Below are 12,167 nucleotides of genomic sequence, written 5' to 3' on the forward strand. Positions count from 1 at the left end.
TAGGTTATTTGAGTACAATCTTCGGGAGGGGTAGGATGTATTTTAGTGGTGATCTTTGGTAGGGTATTAATATGTTAGGTTACAAAGTGTATCCCAACAATTCTAAATAGGACTAGTAATTTCAGTTCAAATTCTAAAGTAGTGGATTAATATCGAAATGAAAAGCTTATGGGATAAAGAAAGTCTCAAAGAGTATACTTGTCTAAAAGTAATTAAATTTCGTCATATACGACTCGAGTAAATGTTGTAGGTTGTTGTACATAGGAAATCCTAAAATAATATATTTATCTATATGCTATGCGACACTTGATCTTTCTTAATTGTAAATGCATTTTATCACTTTACACTAGGGGAAGTATACATCATTTAAGCTTGGTGCCTTAAAATAGAGGAAATTGCATATTTGGTTACCTTTCTCCTGTAAGTATTTTTATTAATTGACTTCTTGCTCATTTTTGTTTTGAACAATTTGACATTTTCTTAGTGTGAATTCTAAGAGCACTTTTGGTCTGCCATATGAAATGATGATTTTGATTTTGTTCTCATTATTTTTTTTTTAAAAAACACTGTTGTACTAATTGTGAAGTACTGTAGGAATGCACCTATTTTCAGTTAAGCGAGGATCTATTTTTTTCCTTGTCATAGAATTTTTTCATTAAATAATAAGTTTTGGAAGCATCTTAAGTCTTTAACTGTTCAGAGTCCAATGATTTTGCCAGCTTGAAAGTGTCAAATTAAATTGACTCGTATTTGGTGTACGAAGGAAAAATATATTGAATGCAAAATGACTTTTGAGAAAGTGTTTTTAATAAGTGGATGTCTTACTATTTTTTTTTGTATTTGGTATAACTAGTTTAAAATGTCATATTGATGAAAAAGTTGACTTCGTGGTGATGCCAAGAGCTAATGAGAATGATGGTAACAAGAATTTATAATAAAATTGTGATTAAAATGGAACTACATAATAAGAATTGTTGGTTAAACGAATTTTGTATAGTAATAATGACTCCGAGTATCTAAGGTCATGGTTTTTCACTATTGCTGAGTAATATGGTTGTATGGAAAGTCTAAGGAGATGTAGGACTCCTCTCGATCAATTTAAAGAAACTAGCGTCATAATGAAGATTTTTTTTTTGGATGTAGTGGAGTCTTCAGAAAGAGGTGAGAGAAATTATATTTTCTCTTATTGCAAGGGCTAAAGAAGTATCTTGAGGGGATTGAGAATTGGGTTCAGAGACACATGATTTTATCTATTTTGCTCTAGTTATGGTAACAGTGTCACTAGTTCATTAAATTGGTTAAAAAAAATTATTGAATAACACTTGAGAAACAAGTGTACATACGTTCAACTCGAGTGTGATTATAAATTCTTTTGTGATTTTGAGTTTGATAACGAGTATGGTTTGGATTTTAGTGGAGCATATGATAAGATCAATAGAAAGACGATCAATGAAAATGTAAGATACATGAAATCAAAAAAAAAATAAAATCTTCAAGGTATGAGCTAATGTTAATAGATAATAGGATTGTGTTACATGGTTGTGATAAAAAACAATTCAAAGATTTTCATTGTGAGTTTAAAATTGTCCTAGTGTGTTTTGTCAAGCTATGAATTGGTAAGGTAAGAAATGTCAATCACAATGGGTATGAAGCATTTGGAAGGACTTAAAAGAATTTGAGTAGTAAATTTGGTTACTTTTGATTGTCATACTTAACAGGGGTTTCACCTAATGTTTTGATTTAGAGGATAAGGTAAAAAAAAATATATCAGAAATTGTTGGTAAAAGGATAAGATTGGTAAGCAAGTCAGCGAAAGAAAAAATAGAATGGTGCATTGAAAGGTTCAAGATATATAGAATTTTATGTCAAAAAAAAAAAAATCTAAGAAAAGTGAAGTAATAAGACCTCTCGTATAAATTGGTTTGTAGTTGAAGAATTTATTAATTGTTTGCTTATGAGGTAAGATATGACTGTGAGATGTGAACTAGTTCAATAAAAATTATTATGATGTGTTACATAGACATTTAATATTGAGTAGAGGTTATGAGCTTATAGTATACCGAATTATTGAAGTCAAAATTTTTTATCAGGTGTTGGTATGAGGTGTATGATGGTTTTGAATATTAGTTGCAATTTGGTATCTGAAAATAAAATATATATGTAGAGATGACATTGAGTGTGATTCAATTGTTGTATCTCGATGGTAAAGTACCTTTAAATTAGTGTTATGAGTCTTAGGTGTGACTTGTATTTGTCATGAAATGCTTAAATGGAAGAGAAGAAGCCATAACTCAAAATTTTTAAAGGCAATAATGTGTTTGCTTAGAAGAATTTGATACTAGTGACGGTTTGAGAGTAAGGTAAATAACAGGTGTAGTTATGACGTTATGGGTATTAAGAGTGCTAGCTTCAATGGAGTACTGTGAGAAGTATGTGAGGTTTGATAAGTCGAGTAATTGTAATATTGTAATGGGATGAAACTAGTTGATTGTGGGTGACTGAAAATCAAAGAGATAGAGTCATTTGAATGGAATGTTTGATATGGGCTCTATGGAGAGAATATAGTGTGTTAATTGATTTTTTTTATTACGTAGGTTCTTATATGACACACCTACTTTGTCTGGGACATTATTTGAAGTATCATTTCAGTTATGATAGACTTGGTGTTGTTTGGGATAGTTAAAGTATTTCAATGTGTCTATAGGCCCAACCTTGCTTATGAGAACTTATATAAGAACTACTATGAAGAGTTACAATTGTTTAAGAGTGTTGTTACATGTTCTATATTTTGAAGCGTATCGTTTGTTGGGTGTTTAGTTAATCATTTTTTTATGAGTTAGATATATTTGATTCTCCCTTGATGAGTACCCAATGTCTAAATATTAGATTTTTATAACATAAACTCGTGAAAAGATAGTGTTGTAAAAAGAAAATCTTAATAAGATCTGTGATGGTTTGTGATTTATGAGTGTGTGGTGGTTGATTAACGTTTAATTTTTTGTTGTAGTCGATATCAATTCGAAATGTTATCTTGATTATGTGAGAAAGGATTCACCATGATAGCTATGTTATGATTCAATGGTTTTCATTTTATATTTGGTTCATGGCTACTCCTAATTTGTAATCTTCCGAAAGTTTGGTTTGAGAGTCCATTTATTAGTAGTTGGTCTTGATGGAATAGTGTTAAGGAGGAGTTCACTTGAAAAAAAAAATAAACATCACTCATGTTTTTGGTAACGTCGGTTGTTCCTTCTTCTCCTTCTTCATGTTCGAGGACGAACATAATTTTTAGTGATGGATAATGTAATGACCCGTTAGGACATTTTGAAAACTAGTGATCTCTCTTTCATAAAGGACCCTTTCTGTAAATTTTAGTGGAAATTTAGAATTACTCGTTTAACTATAGTTATTTAATTAGCGGACAATTTTTAATATTTAATTTTAGTAATTAATTAATGAGTCAATTCATAAGTTATTTAGTACCCTATACTATTTACCCATGTATTGAATTAAGTTCTTAGGGTTTAGTACAATATTAGTAAGCCTATTTCGTCTCAAATTCTCAAACAACGATGACGACAATGAATTTGGTGATTGTCTGAGTAAACCATACCCTTCTTGTATTGTATTATGTCTAAAACTTATATAATTGATATTAAATTAAGTCAGTTAGAAATTGGATAAGAATTGAAAAGTTTAGAATCAACTTTCATATGGATATGCTATTCTTAAAATTTTAAATTGTTTACTTTTTGAAAGAACAATGTAATTGCTATTGATTTTTTCTTTATAAGTTAGTGGGGGTGATATTAATGATTTTCTCTATTTCAAATTAGGGGTGGTGATATATAGGATTGGTAGTTAAGAAATTTGAATATCAATGATAGTGGGGTGGTGTTTGGATAATTAACCATGGAAAAAATATTATTCTGAAAACTAGTAGCTAAATCTTTAATATCCTATGACTAGGTTTGTAATGAAATAAAAATTATTTTGTAGTTTGTTAATTGGGAAAACAAAGGTGGGAATGATGATGAATGTATGTGGTTGGAAGAAGACTTTTAGCTTTGAAACAAAAGAAAATATATTATCATTATAAGAGGTCAATATACTGTTTCTTATTTCCTTTTCAATTTAGACTTATAATTTTCATTATTGTATAATTATCATAGCTTTGATATAATGTCATGTAATTACATATTGGATGTATAATATTATATGAAAACTACGGGGTTAAAATGTTTGAAGAAATTATGACTTAATTCTACACTTGAAATTTAGGAAATATAAGATTTAACCTATTGGTTAGAATCAAGATTTAGGAACTTTATTATACATTTGAGTGAGTTTTGAGTTTAGGCTAGACACATAGTAATGTGTGTGTTGTTAGTCTTGTAATTTTATTGTGGTCATTTATTTGGATAGATTGCTTTGAGTTGAAAGTTCAATGAAAGGGGAAGACACAAATTTCGGAGTGAATTATTCTTGAGACTGAGACAAGTGAATTTCTAAACTCTTTCTAAGCTAGCGTTTGACCATAAATTTTTAAATATTCTTGGCAAATATTATTTGAGTGGAAATTTGGGTGAAATTTCACCATGTGTTTGGCCATAGTATTTTGAGAAATATCTTTCACCTTTTTAGAAAAATATGATTTATAACCATAAGTTTTAAAAACTATCAAAACTAACTATAAATTTGTATTACAAGTCAATTGGATGTTCGTTGCAACAATAATAAATAATATCCATGACACTAGAGCAATGTGGTAGTTTGGGTGAGTGCAACAAGCTCATTTCATATATCGTGAAGTAGATAAAAGACGTGACTTTGTTACCTTGAGCCTATTTTTCATCATTTTCATCAATAACCATATCATCATTTAATATTCACTCAATATTTTGGTGTTCACGTAAAAAATTATGTAATACAATGCAAACTATTATAGTGAGTGTTTTTGTAAAAGATAAAACTAGTGTTTGAGAATTTGGGATATTTGGCAAAAACATTTACTAAATAATGACAAATTATATGGACAAACATTATTTGCCAAAATATTATTTGGAAAATCTATGGCCAAACGGACCCTAAGTGTGTGAAATGTGTGTATTTTCTTGTGGTATATATTTGGGAGTAATGAGACTTGGTGATGAATTTTCTTGTCCACATCGATTAATTTTAATGATAAAAAGGGGTAATAAAAAATGATGTGATTATTTGTTTGTATGTGATGTGTTGAGAATGGTACGAGTTTTGGTGTTATAATGGGAAGGTTTATTACTATAGAATGTAGATTGTAATCCGAGAATGCCAAAGCATATGGACATTAACTGAAATACTATTGATTTTTGATATATTATGTGTGATTGTGTTCTTTACTGACCCGTATAATTGTGATAATTGAGGTGATTATATGTCATAGCGACATTTGGTTTATTGAGATATTGCATCATCTCCTTCATTTGTTATCATATTGTGCACATGTATTGACATGAGATTGGGTATGAGTAAAGGTCTAACACGTGGAGATCGTCTGTGTTAAGATCGAGTTATGATTATTTGGGCACGTGGAGATCGTCCGTGCGATAGAAAAGTTATGAGATTTGGGCACGTGGAGATCATCCCTGCGAAATTTGTTTGATTATGATAGTGCATTGAGATTGTCGCACAGGCACGTGGAGATCGTCCGTGTCAGTATATGGACCTCGCGAGTCCCCCATGGGTCATGAACTCTCGATGTATTTTTGAGGAGTATCCTGTATATACGGTTAAGAGAAAAATTGGTATTCTGAGGCATATCACTTCATGGTGTCATATTGCATTGCATCTTATGACATTCTTCATTCTTGATGATTATGTGTTTTATTGGTGGTTGGGAATTACTTCATATTTGATTACCTCTATTTAACGAACTTGATCTTGTGTGTTGCTGATAATGTGAGTGCCTTTTTGTGTAAAGTTGTGATTGTTCAATATTGAGTTTGTAGTTGAGGATGTATAATTTTGTTAAAATGATTTTGATGAGTTGGATGCTATGAACATTGTGAAATGTAGGTTGGGCTGATTTTTATGCAGGTTGTAGTTGTGGAGGTTCGGTTGGTATGTAAGGAGTACTCATATTTTATTCCCTTCACTTGTGTTTAGACATTTACTTGCCGGTACCGTGTGGTTTGGTACTCACCCCTTGCTACTACAATTTTTTTGTAGGTTACTAGCCTGTACTTTGTGGTATCTCTCTTCTTCTTGTCTGAGGTTTCTTAGAGATTTGTGAGGTAGCTGTTTGTCGTCTCAACGTACTTTCTTTCTCCTTAGTTATGACCTTGTTCTATTCTAGAAACAAGTTCATTTGAGACTAGCATTTCTTTTGAATCAATTGTAATACTTTAGAGGCTTGTAACCGTGACAACCAGATTTTAGGAGTGTTTTGAATTGATTCTCAATTTTCTGCATTTTTATTGTAATGGTTAAATTTTAGGCTGACTTGTCTTCGTGGGATAAGACAAGTGTCATCACGCTCATTTTGAATCGTGACAAAGTGACTCTTTAAAAACAGTTTTATTAATTTGTCAAACCTCCTTTCTTTTTAAAAATAAAACTGCTTTTATTTATTTTCAACATAAATGTTTTTGAAACTTCCAACAATAATGCCAAATAAACTCTAAATTTCAACCAAATATGTAGGGGACCTTAGACAAAGTTACTCAGTTTAGCTTATACGATTAAAATTCAAATAAAAATAAATTTAGTATAATCATTTGTTTTCAAACTTTAAACATGCATATTTAAATTTATTTTAAAATGAACAATTTTTTTATTTTTTTGATTTTCCCTATCATGAATATGACTTAAATTTTTGATTTTAAAATCGAGCATCATAGTATTTCGGCTAAATAAGGGGATCTAACATTTCTCCTTTTACTCTCTTTTTATTTTTCCAAGTTTTTACTTAGATTAAGGATATATAATATAATTAATGGATAAAATTTAATTGACTAAAGCAAGATCTTACTGTGATTTGAATATAATATTCAAATATATATTTACATCTAAAATTACAGTAATCCCACAATTATAATTAAATATTATCTTATTCATAAATACATCTGTGTTAAAACTTAAAATCCCATCTCTTCCAAATTCTTTATTCCTAAATCCTATGTCATAAACTCATGATTGTCTTCCATTTTTATTTTTTTGAATTGATAACTTAGGAAAAAGTTTTATAAAAGTAAGGTACTAGTCAATTAAACAATACTTCAATTTAATCACATTTATTACTTTAAATTTTTACTTCTATTATGTCTCCTCATTTCTTGTACAAAAAATTGTGATTTTGATTATTTTTTTTCATGTAATTATCAATAATCAATAAATTAATATTTTATAATAATAACATATCTATAAGTTCATTATTGATAAATTAAATCGAATCGAACCGAACTGAATGAGCGAAGACCATTGAGAATAAGGAACAGCCAAGTGTAATTTGGTTTGAAATAGTTGTCAAATAGTGACTCCACGATGTCCACCACAGACAAGAGAATCAAAATCTGAAGCAGTGGAGCCAGCTAACCATGTGAATGTTACAGTACATGTTGTTCTGTTTTTTAATTTACATATTTACACCCACCGCTATTTATCTCCTCAGCCGCATCGACACTAAAGTTCAAATCTTTTTCTTAGTTCTTGAAAAGCATATGCTAATTCTTGTTTTTTTGTTACATTGACAGGGGTTTTGTTGTTTTTGTTGATGTTCAGATCTGTTCTGCATTTTCATTATTTATAGTTTGTTTGTAGTAAAGATTCAATCTTTACAGAATGGGGGATTCAAAAAAGTATATAACAGCTGAGGAGTTAAAGAAGCATAACAAGAGAGAGGATGTATGGATCTCTGTTCAGGGGAAAGTTTACAATGTGACTGATTGGATTAAGCAACACCCTGGTGGGGATATCCCTATACTTAATCTTGCTGGACAAGAAGCAACTGATGCATTCATTGCTTTTCATCCAGGTACTGCTTGGAAACATCTTGATAACTTCTTTACTGGTTATTATTTACAAGATTATGAGGTTTCTGAGGTATCAAAGGATTATAGAAAGCTTTGTGTTGACTTTGCTAAAGCTGGATTGTTTGAAAAAAAAGGTCATGGGGTTATGTATTCATTCTGTTTTATTGGGTTTTTGCTTTGCTTGACTTTTTATGGTGTACTTTTTAGTAATAGTTTCTTGATTCATATGCTCTCTGGAGCGTTGTTGGGGTTAACTTGGATGCAGATATCTTATTTGGGTCATGATTCTGGTCATTACGTGATAATGACAACAAAGGGGTTCAACAAAATGATTCAGATTATGTCTGGGAATTGTCTTACTGGGATTAGTATTGCTTGGTGGAAATGGACTCATAATGCTCATCATGTGGCTTGTAATAGCTTGGATTATGATCCTGATCTTCAGCACTTGCCAGTTTTTGCTGTATCTTCAAGCCTGTTTAAGTCATTGAATTCTACTTTCTATGGAAGAGAGCTAACGTTTGATTCCCTCGCGAAATTCTTTGTCAGCTATCAACATTTTACTTTCTATCCAATCATATGTGTTTCCAGGGTGAATCTATTTATTCAGACATTGTTGCTGTTGTTCTCAAAAAGAAAAGTACCTGATAGATTTTTGAACATATTGGGGATCATGGTTTTCTGGACTTGGTTTCCGCTTCTTGTTCTCTCCTTGCCTAATTGGACAGAGAGGGTGTTGTTTGTTCTCACAAGCTTTGCTGTGACCGGGATTCAACACGTTCAATTCTGTCTGAACCATTTTGCTGCCGATGTTTACGTTGGACAGCCTAAGGGGAACGATTGGTTCGAGAAACAAACAGCTGGGACTATTGACATTGCTTGTTCTCCTCAGATGGATTGGTTCTTTGGAGGATTGCAGTTCCAGCTTGAGCATCATCTGTTTCCAAGGCTACCAAGGTGCCACTTAAGGAATATTTCTCCTATTGTGCAGGAGCTATGCAAAAAGCACAATTTGTCCTACAGAAGTTTGTCCTTCTTTGAGGCCAATAGGTGGACAATAAGGACACTCAGGACTGCGGCAATGCAGGCTAGGGGTCTGATCTGGGATGCTGTTAACACTCATGGCTAGTATAATTTTTTGTTTCTGCAAAATGTTGAAGCTTTCCGTAATCTGCTTATTGTCATTATAATTGAATAATTTCTAATTTTAATTTGTGTTGCTGGATTGGAACAGAGAGACAATGTTTATGCTGTCTCAGCCGCTTGCACAATTCGGAATTTTGTTTAGGAACATGCTTAAAACTGCTTCAGCATTCCATTAGTGATTATGACTATGTGCATACATTTTTCTTTGATAGGGAGATGATAAATATTAGTTAATATCAATGTATTTATATAACCTCTTTATGTTAATTGTTGCATCTCATGTTTTGCCTAGTTAGTTTAGTCAGGTTTCCTTTGGTCAAGGGGTGAGGCTGCTGGTAATAGCATCAGTGATTGGGGAGAAAATATATGCAAGACCAAATTGGTGCGCCTGGTTGCGCTTTTGGTTATATCTTTTTTTTTTTTTTTGCTGACAAGGGAAACCCGCAGCCGCTACCCTTTGGGTGCGCATAGGGTAAAACATCCCTCCTATACAATAGCTCGCAAACCACATAGGAGAGGTAACCTGCACCAGGAGTCAGAAGGCAAGCCCCTTGCTTTCGCTGGCAAGGGGTTGCACTTTTGGTTATATCTATAATCCCAATATCTGCTTCTTTTTTCTCTTGTTCTCCTGGTATGTGTTTAATCTCTTAATTGCTAGCTGTTGCATTCTATGAAGTAGATTGGTATGAGTTAATATCATTATAGCGCGGAAATGATTGGAGCTTAGAAATTCATTCCGAGTGTGCACATTCTTTGGACCATAACATGATGCCTCCTTTAGAACTGGAGTAAACATTTCTTGCATGCATCTCCCTGGAAGAATTATATCCAATTTGATCATCACTGTTCTTTAGACCATAGCATGATGCCTCCTTATTATTGCTTAGTACTTATGAAGCTGAGTCTCTTACATGTAACTAAGCAACTCTGATGCAGCTAGAAGCATAGAAATTTTTCTTAGAAGGAATAGATATGAATGCCATTGCTTGCAAGAATCTTAGAGATCTGTAGAATAGTGTCCAGGGTTATTAAAGGCACCCCCCAACCGAAGCATCGCAGGGCTAGCTGCATTTGAAGTAAGATCTTCTTGTCTTTCTATATATGGCAAAGATACCTGCAAAGACCAAGACCTTATTATTAGTTTGTCCGTTTCTTAAACCGACTCTCCAGGGTTCATGCAGGGTGGAGGGGGTGGGGTGAGGACCATTTTCCTCACAAGAAATTGTGGCCTAGATAAGTTTGAGACTTGTCTGAGTGACATTTGAGGAATCAGGGGATGGTACTACTTCATTCAATGTCATTTACTTCACTTCTTGGCAAGCCATTTAATGTCATTAACTTCACTTCTTGGCAAGATTTTAGTTGAGAAGCTGAGTCTTGTTGCCTGTCCAAGAGGGTGTCCTTTGCTGGAAAATTAAATTGTTGAAATAGCTCAACTGCTGTTTACGTATATATGCTATATGTTGAATCCTCTTTAGTTTTTTCAGCGCCTACTGCTTTATATTTTGACTTTTCTTGGTGAAAATTTTGGCTCCGTTAGTGCATCCATTTGGGACTGAATGAAAGTTGTTTTTGGTCTTAATTATGTTGCCAGAAATGCTAGTGACTATCATTTAGCATTAGCCAAATCTGAAACATGTCTACTTTGCTGCTGTTGCTATGCATATATTCTTGATGATTAGATGTCTTGAGGGGCTAGATTTGTCTAAGTAGTGTCGTTTTAGTTGCTGGTTAGAGTTATGCAAATATTAGTTATACAAAGATTAATTATGAAAAAGTTAGTAGTAATATAGAGATTAATCAGGCAAAAATCAAATTAGTTATGCGAAAATTAGTTACATAGAGAATCGTAAAGAAGAGATTGGTTATATGTGAAATTTAAGATCTCTATATAAAATGATAGGTTTGATTATTAGTTATTAGAGATTGGTTATATATGAAATGTAAGATCTCTACGCAAAATGATACATCTATATTTGGAAAAACATGAACCCAACATTTTTATATGGAAAAGAAAAAAATAATTATGAAGACAACCAAAGAAGCACTTGTTTCTTTGGGGGTGCGTGTTGGGGACCATAAAACGACTTTGTTTTGTGAAATTAGTAAAGCTCATTATGTACTCTTTGTAGAATATGTAATTGTTTTTGTCTTTTTATTACTAAGGTTTTGAAAATTTTCAGATTTGTTTTGGTAGAAACATTATTTTATTTATAAAATTTAGGAAATTTGAGAAATTTTGGTGCCAAATGCCTAAAACCTAAAAGTAGGCAATGAAAAAAAAAAAAGAAGAGAAAAATCTAGCTTAGAATGTTTGTGTAAGAAAATTTTTTGAATGGAAAAGATCCTTGATAGGAAATGTTTTCCCCCTAATGAAGTCTTACTTAATGCGAATTTGAAATAGTCAGACTTTAATGTGTGTACCGGACACCATATGAGAAAATAAGAAACAAAGTAGTTGAATGCATATCTAGAGTTGAAGTGAGAAATTGCGACAACAACATATCTAAGGTGTGATTCCATTGGGTAAGGTTGGAAGAGGGTAATATGTACGTAATTTTCCCTTACAAGCTAAAGTAGAGAGTTTGTTATTCATTGAACCTCGGCTCAATTAAAAACAATACAAAACAGTTTGAAAGAAGAAGTAATGAAAGTGAAGACGTTAAGACATAGTAAATACTAAAGAAAGTGTTGCAACACAAACTAAAATTGGAATAACTTTATTACAAAATAAATACAATAATCGAAATGTTAGAAACAATCAATACTAACAAAAATATAATAAAAGGGAACTTTTAGAGTAATAATACGAATACTAGTATGAATGACTAACCAAGACAATCTTCAACCGCCTAACTAACACTCTATCCTAATTTGTGTTTGTAGACATTGAAATTTTGTGGGACTCTATAAGATGTGTTCAATTCGAGTTGGGACTCTACAAATTGTGTCCAACTCAGACAAAGATTCTTGGAGGCTACTCAACCCTAAATCCTAGTTTATGCCTATATA

At 32.2% G+C, this 12,167-nt stretch overlaps 1 protein-coding gene across 2 annotated transcripts; it reads left to right on the forward strand.

Annotated features, from left to right (window-relative positions):
- The first annotated feature begins 7,422 nt into the window (after window positions 1-7,422).
- LOC101259374 (delta(8)-fatty-acid desaturase-like) lies at window positions 7,423-9,220 on the forward strand. Of its 2 annotated transcripts, none has more exons than XM_069290313.1 (2): window positions 7,423-7,576; window positions 7,731-9,220. In XM_069290313.1, exon 2 carries the CDS (start codon window positions 7,819-7,821, stop codon window positions 9,136-9,138), a length of 1,320 nt encoding a protein of 439 aa, XP_069146414.1. In that variant the 5' UTR covers window positions 7,423-7,576; window positions 7,731-7,818; the 3' UTR covers window positions 9,139-9,220. The 2 variants fall into 2 exon arrangements, with proteins under 2 accessions (XP_069146414.1, XP_069146415.1); XM_069290314.1 differs by having other exon boundaries at window positions 7,538-7,588.
- Window positions 9,221-12,167: the final 2,947 nt, after the last annotated feature.

This window comes from Solanum lycopersicum, chromosome 10, assembly GCF_036512215.1.
Source record: "Solanum lycopersicum chromosome 10, SLM_r2.1".
NCBI classification, from domain to species: Eukaryota; Viridiplantae; Streptophyta; class Magnoliopsida; order Solanales; family Solanaceae; genus Solanum; species Solanum lycopersicum.